This window comes from Crocodylus siamensis, chromosome 8, assembly GCF_052110815.1.
Source record: "Crocodylus siamensis isolate JL-2025a chromosome 8, ASM5211081v1, whole genome shotgun sequence".
Classification (NCBI taxonomy): domain Eukaryota; kingdom Metazoa; phylum Chordata; order Crocodylia; family Crocodylidae; genus Crocodylus; species Crocodylus siamensis.
This window is the reverse complement of record NC_143402.1, coordinates 43,614,912-43,638,007: the sequence shown is the minus strand read 5'-3', so window position 1 is coordinate 43,638,007 and position 23,096 is coordinate 43,614,912. Positions and strand designations below refer to the sequence as shown.

The following is a 23,096-nucleotide window of genomic DNA, read 5'->3' as shown; positions in this document are numbered from 1 at the left end:
TGTTTACTTAGACTTCAGGAAGGCCTTCGATACAATATCCCACCCCATACTTGTGAACAAGTTAAGGGGCTGTGACTTGGATGATTACACAGTCTGGTGGGTGGCAAATTGGCTAGAGGGTTGTACCCAGAGAATGGTAGTGGATGGGTTGGTATCAACGTGGAAGGGTGTGGGCAGTGGGGTCCTGCAGGGCTCGGTCCTTGGACCGATACTTTTCAATGTCTTCATCAGTGACTTGGACGAGGGAGTACTCTGTCCAAGTTTGCGGATGATACAAAACTGTGGGGAGAAGTGGACACACTGGAGGGCAGGGAACAACTACAGGCAGACCTGGACAGGTTGAACAAATGGATAGAAAACAGTAGAATGCAGTTTAACAAGGAGAAACACAAAGTGGTGCACCTAGGGAGGACAAATGTCCAGCACACCTACTGCCTAGGAAATGACCTGCTTGGTAGCACGGAAGCGGAAAGGGATCTCGGAGCCCTAGTGGACTCCAAGATGAACATGAGTCGTCAGTGTGATGAAGTCATCAGCAAAGCTAACTGCACTTTATCATGCATCAGCAGATGCATGGCAAACAGAACCAAGGAGGTGATACTTCCCCTCTATTGGGTGCTGGTCAGACCGCAGTTGGAGTACTGTATGCAGTTTTGGGTGCCACACTTCAAGAGGGATGTGGATAACCTGGAGAGGGTCCAGAGAAGGGCCACTCATATGGTTAAGGGCTTGCAGGCCAAGCCCTATGAGGAGAGACTAAGGCACCCGGACCGCTTCAGCCTCCGCAAGAGGGGGTTGAGAGGCGACCTTGTGGCTGCCTATAAATTCATCATGGGGGCACAGAAGGGAATTGGTGAGGCTCTACTCACCAAGGCACCCCTGGGGGTCACAAGAAATAATGGCCATAAGCTAGCAGAGAGCAGTTTTAGATTGGACATTAGGAGGAACTTCTTCACAGTTAGAGTGGCCAAGGTCTGGAATGGGCTCCCAAGGGAGGTGGTGCTCTCCCCTACCCTGGGAGTCTTCAAGAGGAGGTTGGATGGGCATCTCGCTGGGGTCATCTGAACCCAGCACTCTTTCCTGTCTATGCAGGGGTCAGACTCGATGATCTATTGAAGTCCCTTCCGACCCTAACATCTATGAATCTATAAGACTTAAGCTGGACAGAGACCTAGAACTAATGTAGTCAAGCCAGCTAGGAACGTACTGTCATTTGTTCATTCATAGAAGGGCTGGGCAGGCAAGTCTGGCTCAGTGAAGGCTCGTGAGAATACAGATTTGGGGTGTTTCTTCTGTAAGCCCTTCGTGTACAGATAGATGGGGATCCAGAAGTAAAGATCCCTTTCCATCTCTTGAGCTCAGGCAATATAGTGGATGGCCTGTTTTAACCAGCGTGTATTCTTAACTATTTGTAGTGTTCCCACCCTTTAGTGCAGAATCAAAGGTGTTCTAGCTTTGTTAACTTCCTCATTCTAAGTGGAGAGATGGCTGGGGTGAGAATTAGGGATAGGCAACAGATCTGTACCATCAAGTGGGCACATTCACACAAAATACTTGAGAATACTCAGTTGAAATATTTTTTCTCCTTCTTTCATCTTGGTGTGTCTGCCTTTTGCTTTTCCTGGTTCCAGCTAGATATGGCAGGGTAGGAAATCTACCATCTGTCCTCACTGCATTCCTGGTCTAGTGAGCCATACAAAGTGCTGGGAGTCACAGGGGACTTCTAGGCCAGTATGGAGAATTCATCAGAGAATCTAATCTTGGAGTGCTTGTTTGAACCAAACTTTAGTCTTCTGTAATCTAAGTTGATTTTGATCTGTTCCTTTTTACACTTTTAGCTGGTAAATAAGTTATTTAATTATTGACTGTGGAGTCAATGGATTGTTGTTTGGAGTACAGCAGTGCCAGGCAGACTGCACCCAACAGCAATTTTCTATAGATGGAGTATCTGAGAATTGTCCTCATCTTCCTTACTGCAGGAGTTTGTCTGGACTAGAGTGTCCTGGTGGCTTATCATCTCAAGCAGAAGCAATAAGGGCTGCACTTCACTACTGAAGCAGAGAATGGTTACATGCTACGTGTTTAAACTTTTCTGGGCAAGCTCTAGGTTTAGAACATATGAATGAAAAAAATCCTGTATGACTCTCTCAAGTGCCTCGACCCCAGGTCTGCCCAATGCTCATGTCTGTGTTATAGCCTGAACTTGAAATGGATGTCCAGGGTTCTAGTATAGGAAATGCATTCCTGGAACTTAGACCATGCTGACTTGGAGTTCCTAGAGTGCTTTGGTTTTTGTCAGGCCAGGGAGAGCCATAGGGTGCCTGTACACATGCAGGGAAACTGCTCCAACACACTGTAATATGTTGGAGCAGACTCAATTGGAGCATGCTAATTGGCATGCTTCAGCCAGCCTCTGTGTCTTATGTATCAGTGTCCCTCCACTTCAGAATGGCGGTGGGGGTGCTTTAACAAAAGCTTGTTCAACAAGCTTTAGTTAAAGTGCCCTGCCACCATTTTAAAGTGTTGAGCCGTGCCTCCTCCCCCTTTTCCCCCCGGGCACATGTAAAAACACCCATACAGATTTATTTTAACTGACACCCTTTATGGAACCGTGGATGGCAGACGTACTGCAAGCTGGAAAACCCTTTGTATAGTATAGTCAAAGGGGCTACAGATTCAATATCCACTCATGGTATTTACAGAGCCACAACCAGTACAAAGAGCCCAGAAAGTCAAACTACAGTTTATGCCAGTCTCTGTGCAGAGCAGGGTGTTGCCCCATGGTGGCAGCTGAGTAGGGTTCAGGCTCTCATTCTCTTCTGCTTGAGTAGAGAAGAGGTTTCCCTTCAAACACTTCCCTAATCACTGGAAAAGTATGTGGGTGGCCAGTTTAGCAGGGCTTCTCTGCATAATGACTTGTGTGTGGATAGCTTTATATGCTGAAGTCCCACTGAGCTGGCAACCCTGAGGGAAGCAGCCGAGTCACCCCTACGCCCCTCTGCTTCCTGTGGGGGAACCAAACCTGTCTTTAATCGAAATTCTTCTTCCTCAGCTGCATATAAAAAGTAGGGAATTATTTTAACAAATTCTCCTGGGAATGGAGATTCTAGTGATTTTGCTAGCTCTTTTCAAGGTTCTGTTAGGTTGGTTTGTACAGGGTAAAATTTGTCCTGGGAATCACAGTAAGATAAACTGTGCTTCCAAGGCCTTTGCGGTCTCTGAAGTCCCTGAAGTCTCTGAAGATTGCAGGGATGGGAGATCATCTACCTGTTTGGGGGAGTTTATTCCTTCAAGCCACGGCTCCTTGCTTTTCCATGAAGCTCTAACTTGTTCAAACTTGTTCACCTAAATTTCTCTTGCATATCATTTCACAGTAAATGGAGGGCTAGAATAGGAGTCTAGTTCTTGTTCCTGCTCTACCACTGACCTTTCACTTCCTTGCTCAGTGCTTCTGTTTCGGCTTCCACATTTTAGCCATCTTATCAATTATAGAGTTGGCTTTCAGATGAGGGCTGTGTCTGATTGAGTAGCACCTAGCTCAGCAAGGCCTCATTTACTCTTGAAATAATACCATTCAAGATGGTTTTTCTTCTGCTGCTCCTTGAATCCAACAAAGTTTTCCCCTTTGTGTCCTGAAGACTTAATTCCCTCGCAAAAGACTCAGGTTCAGAAATAAATTCTCACCTCATTTAAATGTAACTTAAAACTGCTGCTTTGAGCAGCTAGGTAACAACATACTTTTCAGTCTCATGATATAATAATAAGAGAAGTGTCATCTTGTTACATTAATCCTGTAGCATCTTCAAAAGAGAAGTTCTCAGAATAGGTAAATTGACCTTTTCCATGTCTATAAATCCCTTCTGTTTTGTGCACTTGGTAATCTTTTCACGGGATAATCCATGCCACCTGCATTGTGCTGTAGGGACAGGTTCATATATTTATTGAGAACTGGTGGAAACAGATTTTAAAAAGAAAAAAACAAACAAACCTACTTCAGGATGGTGGGAAACTGCCTTGGAGTCTAATGGAAATGTCAGATGAAATATTTACATAGCTATGAGAGAAACTGAAGGGAAACAGCATGTCCTTTCTCTGTAGCTGTGTGTGTGTGTGTGTGTGTGTGTGTGTGTGTGTGTGTGTGTTCACAAAGCTGCTGTGTATTTGTCGGTTTCCCAGATTTATTCTGCTGCTCCTGGCAAGGAACTGCTAATGATTTAATAGCTTGTCAGCACCTCCAGAGAGAAACAAGGGCTGGTACTTCCTGATTTCTTATTTTCTTTGCTTTAAATAGGAATTCCTATTTTGATTAACTGAGATCTGGAAATCAAGCTGTCAGGCTGGGCAGGCATTTGAGTTCAGCATGGAATTCCTGAATTGAGCAGGTTGAATGTAATCCAGGGGCGGTCTACTTTCCTGTTATACAAATACAGGCTTTGCTGCCTTTTCTAAGGAAGCAGTTAGGAGTTCATGTCCCAGGACTGAGCATTGCAGAAGTGTGTTGCTTTTAAGCAGTTGAAAGTGGAACAAACCAGTTGGTTTGTCCTCTTAAGTTTAAAGTATTAGATTCATTCGGTGGAAAGGGCCAAATTCAATTTTAATTGTTATCAGCACTGTTGCAAGTCTTGCGACAGTTGAGTATTTTTTTTCCTGTTGAAGCCTCAGCTCCTAAAATCAAGGGATTATGAGAGACATTCAGCCTTGATGTACAAAGGAAGTTTGGGTGGGGAGAAGAGCTTAAGTCTATGGGCTCAAAAAGAGGTGGCAAAGGAAAATCACCCCCAGATGAAATGTTCTTTACACAAATAACATGATTTTGGGGGTCCCAACTTGTGATTTTTTGAATGCTTGCAATTGGCGGTACAGTGAGGCAGGGCATAAATGTCTGCTCCCTTCCATGGGAGGGGAATCACTCTGCAGGCCCTCCTCCCTTTTATAGACTCCTAGACATTAGGGCTGGAAGGGACCTCGGAAGATCTTCAAGTCCAGCCTCCTGCCCCAGGGGCAGGAAGTCAGCAGGGATCATAGCATCCCAGCAAGATAAGCATCCAATTTACTCTTGAAGGTATTCAATGTAGGTGCTTGAACCACCTCTGGTGGCAGTCTACTCCAGACCTTGAGGGCTTGGACAGTAAAGAAGGTCTTCCTTATGTCCAGCCTGACACTGTCGTGGAGGAGTTTGTGGCCATTTGATCTTGTCATCCCTTGGGGTGCTCTGGTGAACAGATGTTCCCCCAGATCCTGGTGAGCATCCCTGATAAAGTTATAGGTGGCCATCAGATCACCTCTGAGCCTGCACTTTTCCAGGCTGAAGAGTCCCATAGTTCTCAGCCTCTCATCGTAAGGTCTGTATTCCTGTCCTCTGATCATGCACGTGGCTCTCCTCTGGACTCTCTCGAGCTTCTCCACATCCTTTTTGAATTGAGCCCAAAACTGGACACAGTACTCCAGCTGCAGCCTCACCAAGGCCAAGTACAAAGGGAGAATGATGTCCCAGGACTTGCTTGAGAAGCATCTATGGATGCAAGCCAGTGTTTTGCTCACTTTACTAGTCGCAGCATCACACTGCAGGCTCATGTTCATCTTGTGGTTAGTCATGACCCCCAGGTCCCTTTCATCCATAGTGCTGGGCAACATAGCAGTACGGAGCCTATAAGGATGCTACAGGTTTTTCTCCCCAAGATGAAGAAGCTTGCATTTTTCGGTGTTAAACACCATCAGGTTCTCATCCGCCCGTTTGTTGAGCCTGTCAAGGTCAGCCTGGATCACCCTCCTGTCCTCAGGTGTGGATGTTTTACCCCAAAGTTTGGTGTCATTGGCGAACTTGGCTAGTCTGCTTCTGACGCCAGTGTCCAGATCATTAATGAAGATGTTGAATAGTGCTGGCCCAAGGACAGAGCCTTGGGGGCCCCCACTGGTCACAGCGCACCACAGTGATTGACTTCCATCAACCACCACCCTCTGGGTCCAACCATGGAGCCAATTCCCCAGCCAGTGGACCGTGGTGAAGCCGAGGCTGCAGTTGGCCAGTTTTGCTAAGAGGTGATCATGAGAGGCCAGATCGAAGACTTTTTTAAAGTCAGGATATACAACCTCAATCTCTTCCCTCTTGTCCAGGTCACCTGGTCATAAAAGGAAATAAGATTTGTCAAGCAAGACCCACCTGCGACAAACCCGTGCTGGCTATCCCTCAGGATGTTGAGAATGGTCCTTTTGATAATCTTTTCTAGGATCTTCCCTGGGATAGAAGTCAGGCTGATGGGCCTGTAGTTTGACAGATCCACTTTCCTCCCTTTCTTGAAGATAGACACTTATCAGCTAGAGGTTTGCCCTGAGATCAGAGATTGGATTTGGGCTTTCATATAGTGATTAAAATGGAGCTATTTTGTTTTCATTCCTTAACTTCCTGTCACATCTTGAGAACATCCATTGAGAAATTCCCCTTCCTAGGAGCACTGCCAGTTCTACACCCATTATTCCTCCTCTTTTTTCTCTTATTCTTTCCTCTTTTGTTTCTCTCCCTCTTTTGTGATCTTTGAGTGTCCTGTTTTTTCTCCTGTATTTCATTCCCTGAAGCAACTCCAAGCTCCTGTCTCCCCTGATGTCGCTCCCTTCCCTTCCTCATTTTAGCCATTAAAATGATCAGCAAGGAAACAGTAAAATTGAACATGACGTGGCTATATGGTTGAATCTTAAGTGTGACCAAGAGTGGAGGAGGTTTGAGTCAACAGCGCTCTCATTTGCATTTAGGCATAAAACACTATTTTCCCCAGCTAAAACAGAGTTGTGTACTGGGCAATTTCTGCTCCCAGTTTTTTTCTTTCTGCAGGTTTTGTGCACACAGATTTTTTAAAAATTGGGGTTGGTGTCATCAAGGGTAATCTGCTGGTACAGTCTGGGGGTTCTAGTTTTTATTTGCAAGCTCAGCTTTTAGTGGAAGACTAGTTTTTCCTCCAGTTTTTTTTTCTTGCCATGGATAAATGAATAGGAAACCAAAACTCCAGGCATCTGTTTTTTTCATCATTGGAACACAAAGTTGCCTGCTTTTAATACTGCCCTTGTTTTTGCAAATGAAAAAAACAGGTGATTGGTTTTGAAGCATCAGAATCTACCACTTGGATATCATCCAGCTTCTGAGGGACTGAACAAGAGCAAATTAACCCAAGATGGTTGTTGTGATTGGGGTCTTTCACATGGTTCTTACAAGTATTAAGCCTTAACATTCCTGACCTCAAAGAGTATTAAAGATAGCAGTTAGGTTTGAGGAATCGTGCCACTCTTTGAGTCACAATAGCTCATCAGAAGTGAGGAAATTCCCAAGTGCTGTTTATCGCTGTTTTGATTTGAGGAGGAGTAGCTGACAGGGTTTATATAGATGCAGCTTTTCTGTGCTTTCTTGAATAAGTTGCTTTAAGGTTCACAAATGTGTACTATTGAAATAGGGTTTTACATTTGTAAAAGGGGAGAGGGGTGCAGGCTGCTATGCATGGCTGCCCCAAATGTGCTCCATAAAACCACTTGCTGGATTAGGATATTAGTTATTGCATACAAAGAAACTTCTCTTTTGCAATAAACAGCATCAAGTCACAAGCCAAATAGCTGTAGAACTTTTTAATTTAACACATGCTTCAGAAATTAACAAAACCATATTCCTGCTTTGTTTAGTTTTATACCAGCAAAATCCTGAAGTCAGGAAATCTAAAAGTTAGGGCTTATTCAAAAATATTAATTTGACCTCATTGTATTTATACCTTATTTTGCATATGGGCTGCCTAAGTTATAAACCTTAGTACACTGTTATATTGTGCATCAAAGAGAGAGAGAGAAAGTAGAGTAACAGAGTCATTGATCCTGCAGTCTTTGCAGTTTCATAACTCTGTAATTAAACTCTACACCCTAACACTGCAGTCAGTTTTTGTCATATAATTCCCTATGTTCCCTTTAAAGAAGTGAAATTCAAAGAGCCTGGGCTTGTGGAGCTTACAGGCTTTGGCAGCTTGATTTGTAAATTCCCTGAAGTAATTTTCTAGATGTTTACGTGTATGCACTGCCCAGTAAGCAACTCAGACCAGTCAAAGGCACGAACCATCAGCATGGTCTCTGTCTCAGGGAAGTTTTTGCTTTTTTTGCTTTGGCAATACTAAGTGAAGTTTGAATATGTTACATGAAAAAGTGTTCTGCGTTTCCCTGTAACACAGGAGATTTCTACAGGTGTTTTCAAAATTCATGTCTAGCCTTGAAGCAAGGAAAACATTCAGCTCCAAAGGTGGTTCCTTAATGTGCAAGTATGTGAAAATGAGGTTTGCTTAAAAGCTTATAAACTCTGAGCATTCCAAATATAATGTAACTAATAGAGATGCCATACAAGTTCAAGGAATGTGTACAATAGAAACAACCTGCTTATCTTGAAATCAAGAAAGTGAAGAAGATGTCAAGCTATATATAAGAGCTAACTTAAATTTTTCAGAAGTGAGTTAGGTATTTCAGAACAGAGTTTTGAAAACACCTTTAAAAAGCCTGGTCCTGAGTTCCTGGAAACTAAGGGACTGCAGCAGGTTTGAAAATTTTCCCTCTAGGAAAAATAATCTTTCCATTCATATATCCTTCAACTCTGAACAATCCAGGAGGAAGGAGGGTCTGTGTGTGCAGTTCATGCAGGCAGTATGCTCAAATTAAGTTATACATGACTGAGAAGATCAGTACTTCAATCTGACATGCCATTTCTGTGAACATGACTGTGGCTGTTTTTTGCATTGTTCACTGGGCTGAAACAAGGGCAGCAGATGAGGAAAGCTATTCTGCAGCTTCCACTGAAATACAATATTCATCCTTTAATTGGACACTGAGTAAACATTGTTGCATAAAAGAGCAATTTTGACTTAGTGTAACATTCAGAAATCCTCTTGGGACACAGCTAACCATCATTGTATGTTCCTCCACCACAGGACTGTGTATGTAGATGTGTATAGGAGTTTGATAACAAGAAACAAAGTCTCCTCTATCATATCTTCAAATCTTATCCAAGTCAATAATAAATGAAAGTCACTACCCTGTGGAGGTCAGGTGTCTGCATCGCAGAGATTTGTCTCAGTTAGTACTTCTTGGCAGTGCTGCCCAAAAGATTAAGAACCTACCAAGCCTTATAAAGGAGTCCTGTCAACAGAGTTTGAGGCACACACCATTGGATCATTGTGGGGAAGCTTATACAACCACTACCTGTGTTATGTTTATTTGTGAATAAATGGGGGGAGCATCGGTCTTCGGAGTTGGCAGTGTGGCACTTTTCCTGTTGTCGTGTCATACAAATAAAACACCTGTGCATCATTTAGTTGCATGTGGGATTACCACTCGCTTGTACTTCCATTGATTTCCCTGAATAGGCCTGATTGCTTTTTGTCTCGTTACCTTCCTATCTCAGGCCAGTTTTTCAGGCCAATTTTTAAAGTCTTACTTTTTGGGGACTTTGGCAACTGTCAGTCCCTTCCAGATCACAGGCTATGTGTGAGAGGTCACCTAGACCATCAACATGTATGCCTAGGCAGGAGTGGAGGCTGTCCAGACCTTTCACTCCCACTTCAGGTCACTGAGACAGAATCCAAAGGCTAAACTAAGTCCAGACATTTAGTGCCTCCATGGCTACAGTTGTATGAGCATCCAGGAATTGAACTCAGGTCTCCTGTGTAGAAGGCAAGGAGTCTACCACCAAACTGCAAGAGACTCCTGTCTTTTGGCTATGCTTAACTAAGCTGAATTTAAAACCTGGTGTCAGGGTGCGGGTGTGGGTGTGGGTGTGGATATAGTTCTTTGCTCAGTGTTCTGTGATCGTGAAATAGAGTTGCATGTAGTAGTGAACAGTATTCAGCATATTAATGCACTGTAATAGCAGGCTTTCTCATATAGACTTAGATGCACAGTTGTAGCATTTTGTAAGGGGATTTGCTTTATTAGCCTTAAACATAGTCCCTTCCTTCCTGTGATTCATATCTGATTTAGCACCTTCCCGCTTTTGCACAGTCATGCCAGTGAGAGAAAGGACAACAACAGAGTAGTGCTGCAGGGAGCAGGGGAGAAGAGTGAGTACTTTAAGTTTAGACCAAGGAGAATCCAGTCAGTGTTGTGTTGCTTTTGTGTTTGATAAAGGCAGGTGTGTACATATCCACGTAACTATACTCAAGTGGACTTTTTTCAGAGGATAAAAAAACATGATTGTATCCACAGCTGCAGATCTGAACCATTTACCACTGGCCTGCGTGAGGAATTTGAATTGTTAGAGCAATCATAAAGCTTAAGGAGGTAGAGGTGCCATAGAAAAATGTGTCAATTAATTACACTACATAAGTGCCCTCAGAGGAAGAAAGGTCTTTAATCTAATTTACAAATAAGCAAGTGACTTGGTGGCAGACTGGGAATAAAAACCTCAGAAGTCCTGTGTTTCTCTTCAGGACGGGGAAAACCCATAAATAGTGAGGCACAGAGGCTCTTCCATGGAAAATCAGGGACACATTGGTGTCTCAGTCTGCTACCAAGTTCTAGCCTGCCCATCTCACCTACAGCATTGTTTTCAGCCCAGTTCTCTGCAAACCTTCCCAGTCCTTTCTGCCCTACTCAGTGACTTCTCTTTGTTGATTTTTCCTTTTCCTATAGTTTTTCACAGAGTATGGTCCTGATTATGTTCTGGAGATCACCCCAAGCTGCCGGCCAGACCGCAATGAGCCACAGAGAATCCAGGAAATTCTCAACTCCATCAAAGGTGAGCTTCCCCTATCTCTCAGACCCCCCTGCCCTGGGAGACACCAGCTGTTGACTGGTGGGAATTCCCACAGTGATACTTGAAAGAAGTGAAGAGTTGAGCTCTTGATTGTTTAACAATACATAGTAGACAATGTCATCCATCTTAACACTCAGGATTCATACCACAGTTGCTAACAAATCAGCTCTGAAATGGAAGAGGCTTTCTAGGCCAGGCAATCATAGTGTGATCTGTGGCCTGAGGAATTCCTAAACACAGGCCATAAATGTTATCCCTTTCCCTATAACTGCTGCCTGCAGAGACCACAGGGCCCAAGGTTTGCTTTAAATTGTTTAGTAAGGCTGTATGCCTGTAATCATTAAAGCCAGCATAGAATGAGTTAACTACTGCTCAGATGTCCACTAAAGGCATGTTGGACAGCAGCCAAGAGAGATGATTTCACATGACATGCTGAAGGTTAATAGGTTTGGGCTCTGTGGGGAAAAAAAGAGGAGGTACATTTTTTTGCTGAGAGCCTTGTATTGAAAATGCCCTGCATGCCCCACTCATGCGCATGCACATGCACACACGCACACTCTCTCCCTCTTCCTCCATTTCTCTCTCTCCTGAGATGCCCAGGTCCATGGATTCATAACAAATGCTCTTCAGCTGATCTTAACTCAGTGGTTAAGAGGAGGTTGAATCCAGCTGCTTGGATCAGGGGTTGGCAACCTAAGGATTTTAGAGCTTTTAGATTGGTCCATGGAGCCATGGCTTCAGCAGCATTTGGTGTCAGGGGGCCCATGCTGCAACTGGGTAGTAGGAGCTTTGCCAGAGGTAGGGTTCTGTTCATGCCAAGTTGGGTGGCAAAAAGCAGCAGTGAAGACAGCTGGGTCCTACTGCTGGCCCAACTCAGTCCTGAACTGAATGGTGATTATTGGTCTCTATGAGACTACTCAAGATTTCAGCCAGTCATGCAAAGGAGAGAGAGGCTAGTTCTAAGCCCAGTGCAATTAGTCACTTCTACCCTGTTATGAGATCTAATGAGATTGGATTTGTCAAGTTTGCAATCATTCTGTTGAGGCGGGATGACTTTGAATAGGATAAGCAGGTTCCAGCAACATTTGTATATGTTCTCATGGAGCAGGTCATGCAATTAAACACCTCCCAGTGGTGGAGCAGCTAGCATTGGATCTGATAACCCTGTGAGCCCAAAGCAGATGTGTTAATCCAAAAGTCAGTAGCATCCAACCTTAAGAGCCGAAAGAACTTACCTTTGCCCATATCTACTGGGGTTGAGGAGCAAGGAGCTGCACCAGGGCTGGGCAGCTGGAACCTGCATGTGTGCTGCTGCCCCTCTTTCCTACCACCTGCCTCCCTCAGCTGCAGTGTGGGCACAGCTTCCAGCTGGTGAGAAGCCATGGCACAGCTGGGTGCCTAGGAGTGGGGCGGGGAACAGCAGCATCCAAGCCACTTGGATGCAGCTTCCAAACCACCCAGCTCCAGGACAGCTCCCCACCAGCTTGAAGCTGCATCAACACTGCAACCAGGAAGCAGGGGGCAGAGAAAAGCAGCAGCAGTGCAGGCCCAGCTGCCTAGCCCTAACTTGGACATGGGTCAACCCCACCCCACTGCTGATGCTGCCACAGCCCCCTACCAGCCTGCCCTGGATTGTAGCCAGGTTGTTCCATCCATTGGCTTGTAAAGGCTGCTGTGTTAGTCCATTTACACAAACTTCCTTCACCCCAGACACCTGAGCAAAGTTTTGGTGCCAATAAATGTAAATTGGGGTTCTTGCATGGAGTCCTAGATTCTGTTGCAATTAGACAAAGTCAAGTTGAGTGACTTCTCCCAGAGTAGCATGGGGGAAAACATTAACATTTCCTTTTTTTAAAAAGTGTTGTGACTTTTAATATCTATGTAACTATCTGTGACAAGGTAAACCTCATCTCTGTCAGGTTGGAAACACATCAGCTTTGGAGCTACGTGAGACTGGCAAATCTGTGCTCACTTCACGAGCTGTAAATGAATTGTAGTAAGTACACGAACAGCAGGGATAGCAAATATAAAGCTGATTGAAATGGCTCTGGTTTCAACAATCTTGCAAAGAGGTGAAAATAGACCTCTGATCAGTGCCTGTTGTAAACATATGGTATCGGTTTGATTGTTTAAAATACATTTAGGAAGTATGAGCCGGGCTAAACTACATGAATGACTTTTAACAGACCTGTCAAAAGCCTTAGGGTTGTGTCTGATTTTGACTTGTGCTCTTGGCATTTCATGCGAGAGAGACTTCTGAAGAGTACAGAATAGTCTTATGTCCTCTTGGGAAAATGCACAATGCACCAAATTGGTCATAACGGGAAGAGAAATGAGGCTCAGATGCAGAGTGGGTCAGAGGAATTGGGTGCTATACATGATGCAAATATATGAAGTAGATTATTTTAATCTATATTTTCTACTCAATAATGTACTTCCTTTGACGCAATTAGAGTTTTTCTTTTAAGAGTGGGTTGGTGTTCTGGGAAACTTTGCAAACTTGTGGCTTATAGCCACCACCTAGGAATTGCAGCTACTTGTATACAGTTATGGGGGAGACAGGAGAAACTAGTGCCTTTAGTAAATACGATAGTCATTCAGAATATTTGCAAAAACATTTTGGGCCTTTGTGGAAGATCCAGACAGACATTTTTAACATGAGCTACCTGTCTTTCCCCAACTCAATTCAAAGCCTCATCCCATGCACAGTCTAAAGTAAAGCTGTTTTTTAATTGGTATTACACTAGAGAAAGTTGTAAATTGCTTGTGTTACACATCTGTTAGTTAGGAATAATTCTTCAGTTAAAAGAAGGTTTCTAGTTCCCTGGAGTTCACAAAAAAGACACAATTGGCCATGTGGTACAGGCATATTGTTAAGTGTGTTTGGGGGTTGGATTCTGGTCAGCTAGGCGTAATCCTCTTCCAAATGGACAAAGATCTGTCTGCTAGCAGAAGGGAATCTCAGAGCCATGTAGATGAAGGGTAAACTAATTGTACTACTGGGCAAGATTGGCTACATGTATGTGCGCACACCCTTTGTCTTTCTACCTAATCACAGGGTTTTCTTTAGTTTCCTATTCCTGAGAAAAGGAAGGAGGGGCCTTGTAGCTCACTGTGTGTTAATCCAGAGTTAGTGACAGATCTAGCAGGACCTTGAGGATTTGTACTGCTGCCCGGCATGGAAGGCAGATGGTTGCCTGGAGTTTTGGCTGGGGTTTTTTCAGATTTTTCTCCCTTGATACCACCATCATAGCTGTTGCCTAGGTTTGGTTTGTCAATTGTTCTCATGGTGGTGCTGCTAACCTGTTCAACGTGCTCTGTAACAGCCCTATGAGAGGAAGTGTTGCAGCGCTAAAAAACTAAACGTCCAGCTGACAGTGTATGTCCAGGCTGTCTCTCCACTTCTCCAAAGGGTTCTGTGTTAATGTTGAAGGATTTTACAGGGGAATGGGTCCTCACTGAGGACCATGACTTCAGTTAATGAGCTTTCTGCTTCCAGTATTGTGGTAGCTCTATTCATGATTGGATCTATGGTCAAATTGAAAAGCCCTTCAGACAACAGGATTGACCTAAGATTACCTACTCCTGTTGAGGGATTGGAAATGCTAAGAAGACTTTTAGCTCCACACATGTAAATTTGGAATGTTGTATGGAGCGTTATGATAGAGAATTCGAGACAGTATCCCAGCAAGACTGGAAAATACCACCCTGGGTCAGATGGCCACATTGGCCTTCACCTAGGCATCGCTAACTGGGTAATAGCCTAATTCTACTGTGCAGTAGCATGCAGAGCAGAAGCCGTGCTAATACACTCCTGCACAGTATTAGCCTACTGTGCAGTTAGCATCACTAAAAACCTGTGTGCTACTGCACATTGATTTAGTACTTTGTTATACAAGTACTAAACTTAATGTGCAGTTACTATGGCACATTAATGAATGTGTAGACCTGCCTACTGTGACTTCAGTAAGGCTGGAGTTAGGTAGACATGTAGGGAACATTTTCCTTAAATAGGAAAGTCACACTTCATATGAGCCTCTCTTACTGGCACTGGGACAGCTGTCTGAATCACTGGTTCTATGTATACTGTCTGAGGAATGTCTTTATGGGCCTGTTTTGCTTCAAGTGACACCCATGAATTTCGGTGTTTGTTTAGACCTTTCCAGACAATAATGTGAGTGTTTCTGTGGCTGCGGCCTTTTTGTTGAAGAAACTGCAGTTCCTTGAATTGGCTGAAAGAACAGTTTCTGCTCTTAACAGTTAGATGGAAACTGCTGATACACATCACGTGTGGAATTCAGTGTGCTGGGCGCCCTCTCGAACAATGCAACTGCTCGTCTGCTTCCAGAGCATTTGTTGCAACCATCAGGAAAAAAATCACGTTGACCCCAGCCCCTGGGCAAGCTGACAAACTGTATCAGCTTCCTCTTGAGGGGATTTTCCTGTTTACCTACTCACCTTACTCCTAATTCATTGGCTGTTGTGGTAGGGAGGTCAAATCCACACAGTCGCTTTGAATAGAGAAGCAAAATGTTAAATGCTATGTGGATAGAAAAGTTTCTCTTCTGCCATGTCAGGCAATAGTGTCCAGCTACCAAGCAGTGATATCTAGGTGCAGAGTGCCTAGGGTTGAACTGTTTTCAAGGCCTCACTGGAAAACTATAGAAAATTGTACAGAATTTCAGCCTAGTACTGTACTTTGGTAATTAAAGGACACTTTAAGGAGAATGTTACCTTGTGTCACTTTTCTATTGGGTAGTCTTCATTGGGTCCATGGCATCTACTGGAAGAGAAAGCTACTGGCTCTTGTGGGTGAGCTATCTTAACAGCTTTCACAAAGATAAAGTGGTTCTTCTCCCAGACCAGAAATTCCACCCATGGTGGTAATAGAATTCCATGTTAACCAGTCTGTTAACGTGCCAATATTTTCTTCCTAGACCTCAGACCCAGCCAAGGGAGTTGAAATTATGGTTCTTAAATGTCAAGAGAGCATTAGCTTTCTATTTGAATAGGTCTAAGCAATTCAGGAAATACATAAAGCTGTTAGTCTCTCATGAGGGAAAGAATAAAAAGCAAGTGATTACATCACATGCTTCTGTAAGTGGACTAGGTTTTGTATGGAGAAATGTTACAAACAAGCCTCTTTTCGCCTCCCTGGAGGGCTTAGATCATGCTTCAGGAGTGCAAAGCCAGATTCAGGGGGCCTGCCTTAGATCTATGTTAAATTCCTAGACTGTAACACTGGAAGAGACCATAGTGATCATCTGGTTTGACATCCTGCATAACACCGGGCATGAGACTGTCCTGTTTAAACTAGAGCAGACATCCTAGAGAAATAACGAGTCTTGATTTAAAGTTTTCAGTGACTTAGACTCTATGCTGCAGCCCTTGTTAAGCAACTTCAATGGTTACTTCTCCGTGTTAAAGAGTTGTGCCTTGTTTCTGATCTGAATTGATCTGGCTTTAACTTCTAACCACTGGATCTTGTTACACCTTTGTTTGCCAGATTGAAGAGCCTTTTTATGATCCATTTTCTGTTCCCTGTGTAGATATTTGTCAACTATGAACAAGTCATGCCTTAACTTTCTTTTTGATAAACTAAACAGATTGAGCTCCCAGAATCTGTCATTGTAAGGCCTGTTTTCCTGTCCTTTCATTCTCACAGCTCTTCGCTGAATCCTTTCCTATATATTTACATCCTTCTTAAATTGTGGACTCCAGAACTGAAGTCAGTATTGCAGTTGCAGTTCCACCAGTGTCAAATTATTCCATGGATCACATTAGCCTTTTTGGTTCCAGCATTGCACTGGGAACTTTTATCCCCAAGGTCCCTAGGCTCTGTTTAGGGCCACTGCTTCCCAGGATACTATCCCCAGGCCATGTAAGTTTGGTCTGCTTGCTTTGTTTCTCAATGTGACTTTAACATATTGAAATACCTATTATCTGCTTGTGTCTGTCATACCAAGGTATCCAGGTTATTCTGTACCTGTGACTTTGCAACTTGTTCTGTTCATTCTTTACCACGCTGTCCAAAGTTTAGGTCATCTTTAAACTATCAGTGACAGCTTTATCATCTCCCAGGCCACTGGCAAACGTGTTTAAATAGTGAGGAGACAAGAACCAACTTGGTGTATTTGCACCATAGCAGCAGCATGTCCTGGCACAGATGCCTCTGAGTATCCTTACCCAGCCACTCTCACACACTCTAACCCAGGCTGCTCCAGATGTCCTTCTGCAGTTGCTCTCGAGACCTTGGTCCCCAACAAGTTTAAGAGCAGTCTCTGGAGATGATCTTGGAGTAGCCTCACAAACCTGTTTCCAGTGTAGCATACATGAGTGGGAGTGGGTGGGCAGAGAGTGTTTGGGGTCATCCATGCGGGTACATGCTGTTAGCATGGTGTGGTTATATTGTTAGCAATCTGCAGAGCTGCCAATTGGACTGCAGTTCACACATTTATGAAACGCTATTCCCCAGTTCTGGGATCCAGATAGTTTGCTCAGTTTGGTGAGGCAGTATGACAGGTGCCATTTAACTAGAATTCAGCTACCTCAGGGGGGATGAGGTGGCATGGGTGCCAAGGTGCATGGTTGACAGTCTAGAGGTCATAAGTTTGAGGCCATACAGAAACTCTTGTGGCACAGGTCTAATGAATCAGTGAATTCTGCTGAATACCTTGTCACAAGGACAAGAAAAAGGAAGGAAAGGAACTGTTTCAGGAGCAGAAACATGCAGAGGCCACTTGAAGAAGAAATGCAGATAAGTTGTGTGCCACCAGAGTTCTTCGTGATAGACTCAGCAGCTTCATACCCACCTTCTCCGTCTTCCTTGGAGATCTGTGTTCCATGTTAGGCTTAGGAAAACAGCTGAAGTATAGCCCCTGCCTTCAGAACATTTGGGAACAGAGAGGGACGGTAGGCTCCAAGGAATGCTGCTGCCAGAAGGTTGCACCAGACTAAAGTGTGCTGCAGGTATCCCCTAGGCCTGTGAATGTGCAGAGTCCATGGCCAGGACTAGCATGGCTAGATAACCTTCTCTCATTGGAAGTTCATATTGCTGGAGAATCAGTTACTTTCTTCCAGGTGCCAGAACACCCTAAGAAGCTGCATGTATGGGATCTAATATCAAGTGTGTTTTATGACTAGAAGAGAGACTTCAGCACTGGAAGCCTCATAGCCAGCAGAAAAGGAAATGGAATTTCCACCTGCAAGCAGTGGGAGCAGAAGGCTCAGAGACGAATCCTTGACATTTGTGTCGTCTCAGTTTGCATCATCTCCAAGGAGCCAAGACTAGATTTGTTAAGGCCAGTCCTTGCCTTAACTGTCAGCTGGAACAAGTACATTTCAGTCCCCAGACAGCTATCCTCTGGTGCTTGCTCACAGAAGGGGCAAACTCATTGCCTTGATGAGGCTGCACTTTGTGTCAGAGCCACAGTGAAAAGATTGAGGTGAATGACAGTGAAGCAATGCATATAAATTCCTACGGTGTCTCAGCATTTGGAACAGATCCATTCAGGGCTTCTCCTGGTTTAGCAGTGGGAGTCTGATTAATAGCCTGGCTAAACTGTGGACCCAGCCTGCTCCCTTGAGTTCTGTAGACCAAAATTTACATCCCCCCCCCCCAAGGTGCTAACCCAAAGCTAGCCAAAAACTGTGCTCTCACAAATTTCTTCTTCTTCTTTGCAGCTCTTTTAAAATTAATACAACCTGGGTTTTTGTCCCGTACACTCTTGTCTTCAGAACTGTGATACTAAAAGCTGGTTCAGAATGGCTGTAATCTGGGGTGGTAACTTGCCAGAAACCCAAGAGCCTTTTGAGTGCCTTGAAACAGAGCACTTTGCTCCTTTGTTCACATTACATATTGAAATGCGGCCTGGAAAGACTACAGGTCCCATCGTGCAGCTCTCCACCACAACCCAGACTCAAGATGGAGCATTTTCTGCTGAGAGGCTGTAGTCTCCACAGGTCTAAGATTAGAATGAAAGATGAGAAGAAGACCACATACTAAAACTCTGTGGCCTGTGACCCATGAGCCAGACTTCAGCCACTCCTGACTTAAGTACCTTTGATTAGAAGAGAGGCTTGATAAAAATTAAGGAGCAAAGTGTTTCCAGCATGGCATGGATTGATAATATCTACACACACTCCTTACCGCAGCTCCAGTCTAGAGTAATACATCTTAGGCCTCTTTTCTTTGAATTAAGTTAAAATGTCAAGGCAGTTGAAACTTCAGTGGCTCAGCAGGCCACTCTGTAATGGAGGCACGTGCTTTCCAGTTCCATCAGCCAAACCAAAGTGTTTTAGAGGCTGTCTGGTAGAAACAAATCAAATGAATGCACCAGTGATTATATGTGTGCCCAAAGAGCTTAACTGACTCCTTGGAAAGTAGAAAACAAAATAGATTCTCAACGATGCCAAAAACACATCAGCATGCAGAACAAAGGCCTGGTCTGGGAAGCCCTCAAACACTGGGGAATGTGAGGCCATGCACAGACCAAAGCTTCCTGTTCTGCAGCCCTGTTTGTTTTCTTTTCACTCTCTGTTTCTTCCAGCTTTGATTTAATTACTTAATGAATATAAATCAATTGGCAAACAAGGGAGCTCTGCAGAGCCAAGATGCCTATCTCCCTGCAAAAGGGCCAGAGACCCAAGTACTCACTCAAGGGTTATGAGTCACTTGCAGTTCTTTGGGGCCTCCCGTGGGCATGCACAGATCTGATCAGCACCCAGCCAGACTTGCCCAGGAAACAAGAATGCCCGTGGAGGGTGCCCGTCAAGCTGCTGTAACTTGCACCCATTCCATGCCGGGTTCTGTCACGCTCTAGGGGTGGCTGAGCCAGTGTCAGCCATGAGTACCAGAGCCGAAGCTCTTGGCTCAGATGACAAAGGTTCCTGGTTCAGAAATTTGCAGATAGTACCAGGTCCTGCTGGAAGCTTCTGGGGTTCATTTTAAAAGTACTCTCCCCAACTCTATCCCAGCAGCTGAAAGCAGTCGGCACTCAGATGTGGGAAGAGGCAAAGCAAGGAGGCCTGTCCTTCCCTTCTCCAAGAAGCTAGGGAAACTGCTCAGATAAAATGACACAGTTGCACTGTGATGCACCAGTAAGACGACAACTTTGCAAGCAGATGCAATATTCCAGCAGGAAGAGCAGACTTATTCTCTCAGCCAAAAACTTCACTAGCTTGGTTTGGGGCTGACACAGTTCAGTAGTGCCCTTCACTCTATTACAGTTCTGCAGCACAGGCAAGTCTGGTCTTAATTTTAGGTTTTGCTTCCCTAACTGCTTGGTTCTGGCAGCCGCTGGCCTTTCCAAACCAAACCTGCACTAGAAGTAATGGCCCCTAACTACTGTGCAAAGTAATAAATACAAACAGTGGTACATCCATTCCTCGGGTGCACAGTAAAAGCCTTTATGACCTGCCTGCAATGTAAAGCAGTAAGTCTAAAGGGAAACTGGTAGTGTTGAGATGGGGCTAGGGGGATAAGATGGGGCTGGGTAGGGGGGAGCAGGAAGGGGAGTGCAAGCCCAGCCCTGTGAGCTATCTTGGTCAAGTTGACATTGGTATGTGTTTGAAGGTAAGTGATTCAGACCTGCTAGATGGTCTTGCCCAGGGTCCTGGGAGGCCCTACCTGCTTCTTCCTGTTTCAGACCTGAAGTCTAAAAGAAAAGCCCCACTCAGGTGGTGTGAATTGGATGTAGCACTGTGGATTCTCCCTGGCATTGAACTTACAGCTCCACCAGTGCCTGGCAGGAGGTTGTATTTACAAAAGGTCCAGAATAATTAGTTTTGTCCAGTTTCCAATATGCTGTGACTTCAGAGTGGAAGGCAGCTTGGTGGTCACCTGGGATTCAAAAGGGGGCTGCTATTGATGCGGTGCCTGCATATGTTTTGAAAAGATCCTTTTCTCAGTGCCTGTGCCTCAGTTCTCTTATCTGTCTAGTTGAGGCAGTACTGTTCAGCCTCCTGAGGATGTTGAGGGGGTAACTATGGATGGTGCATCTACCACAAAAGCCATTGTTCAGTTTGGGCTCCTTGCAGCCAGTCCCAGTGGATTACATGTTGAATAAATAGTGGAATCTGAACACCTTCCCACTCACCAAGAAGTTTTCTGGATTCATGGGCCATGCATGGTGGTTGGGAGGGGGGAAAGCTTGCACTGTATGTGTTCTACCAGTAAATAGTGCTGAGCCAGTAATGGATTTATTTATCAATCCCTATGTGGAAGTGTCTTCTCGGCTATCACAACTTAATATTTGTACCTTATCTCCCAGCCCAGAGCCTGATCTTCACTCATTGAAGTCTATTAAGTGGTAAAACCTCCCTGTATCTTAGTAAGAATGAGAGCTGGCCCCTAATCCTCAGTAGAAATACCTTGACCGAGAATGGTTAGAGTGCAGAAGAGAGAAGATATGAGCAAGTGTTTCCTTCCTTCAATGTTCTTACATGGCACTCGCTACCATATGGTGTCTTTACACATTCTCCAAGGGGAGAGGCAGGAGGTGCTTTAATTAGAGTGGCCAGTGATAGCCAGCACTCTACCCTGCAGCTCCTGAGTTTCTTTTCAAGGTCTGATATTCAAGCGCCTTAGCCTGCCAGGAGTTAGGTGCCTTAAACTTCCGGCATGTAATTGATATGCCTGCTTATACTCCCTGGTCTCTGAGTCTTTTTTTTTTTAACCTTAATTTAAAGTTAATAAAATTCTTGGTGAAGATTGATCAGGGGACAGTGTGGAGCTCCTGGGGATCCAGCCTAATACTGGTTGTTATGCGGCTGGATCTTAAATTCCATACTCAAGCACAATATATATCAACCTCCATGAGACATTCTCAGTAAGGACAGGATGAGTCTCCTCAGCTCTCTGCAGCACCTCTCACCCCAACAGGTTTCCCCCAAAAGTGAAGAAAGGGTTCCCTTTCGACCTAGACTGATCACATCCAAACTAGTGATTACTCTCCAGTATAAACTCTTCGTGGAAGTGATATTCTCCCTTAGCAACCCCTCAAACCTGTGCTTGAATGAGGGACATGGAGCACTGCAAAAAAAAACCTCAATAAGAACAAGATGTTGTCTGGCTGACTTGCCAGGAATATGAGCCAATTTTAGGGCTGTATCATTTACCGATTTCTCAACTTTACCACTGGGCGGGGGAGGGGAGATCTCATAACCAGAGCTTGCCTGTACCAGCTCTTCAGCACTGCTGGATTTCACATAATGGCTTTTCCAACATGCTCTTGAAAAATCATTCCTTCCTGGGTTTTAGGAGCAGTGGGGGGAGGCAGTGACAGGGAGGCGCAGCTCCCACTTTGTCTCATACAGGAGAGTTGAAATGAAGCAAAAGCCTCTCAATTCAGGATAATCCTCTGTTGGCCTCCCAGTGAGGTGAAAGCCCCTCTGCATACAAGAGTTGTTTTCTGTCTCCCTTTGTTTACAGGGAATCTGAAGCACGTGGTGTAGCTGAAAAGGCGAGCTCATGTTTCCACAACAGCAGAGCGTTTCCTGTGCCCAAGACAGCCTGTTTACGTGAGCAGCTTGTGGAATTTGTGGCTTCGGGGGAAATTTGGAAGAAATTACTTTTTTTTTGTGGAAGTTGCTGAGTGGCAGTGACTGTCCTGTGGCAGTGACCACTCATGAGCTCCAGCACTGGGCAGAGACCTCCCGCCTTCTCACCCTCTTGTTCCAATGGGTTTCTGCTGCTCTTTTTACTAAACTACTTCTACCCTTTCAAACATTTGTAATGGTTTCTCTTAAGGGAGTTGGGCCTGGTGCCACTCTTAGCTGCAGGTCTTCCCAGCCCAGCTCTCTTCCCCCACCAAGCCCAGCCCCACAATGAGACCACAGGCACATGCTGCTCACATACCATGAAGCTTTCAGAGGGCATGGGGAATGAGCAGCAGGGACACTGGGCCCACGGAAGTGGCTGGGGCTATGTCTGGACAGGGAGCTGCAGACCCTGTGTTTTTAAATGTTTGTGTGGTTTTTTTTAAATAAAATATTTGAAATATTTCTGCTTCAGCCTATGTCTTCTCAGGCCCCTTGTGCCACCAGTAGTTGTCATCTAATTGTTTTCTGCTGCTCCCTAACTCTCTCTACAAAGAACAGTGGACCAGATGGCTAAAGTGCCTGTCACAGCAAAGGTCCCAGCACATGGCCTCTGTGCTCTGGTAACAGAAATAAATAACAGGCAGCTCCAAGGCCTTAGCTCTAGTAGTCCTGCTCTGCATGGGCCGGGTGTCTGCCTGCTGTCCTCTCCGGAGAAGGTGGATAGCTCCCTTCTCTCATGGACAGATTAGCTTTCTGGAGTCCATCGTTTTTATTCATAACTGTGAGGGGA

At 44.7% G+C, this 23,096-nt stretch overlaps 1 protein-coding gene across 2 annotated transcripts in view; it reads left to right on the top strand.

The window, feature by feature from the left end:
• HDAC8 (histone deacetylase 8) overlaps positions 1–22,766 on the top strand; it is an 85,754-nt gene extending 62,988 nt beyond the window's left edge. The window contains exons 10-11 of one of the 2 annotated variants that reach the window (XR_016443729.1): positions 10,642–10,747; positions 22,197–22,230. Coding sequence is in view for 1 of the 2 variants with exons in the window: in XM_090059093.1 (XP_089915219.1) it covers positions 10,642–10,747; positions 22,197–22,219 (129 nt within the window). In the remaining variant the exon portion in view is untranslated. Of the gene's footprint in view, positions 1–10,641; positions 10,748–22,196 lie in introns of both variants that reach the window. The other variant, XM_090059093.1, reaches the window with a different exon arrangement.
• The last annotated feature ends 330 nt before the right edge of the window (positions 22,767–23,096 follow it).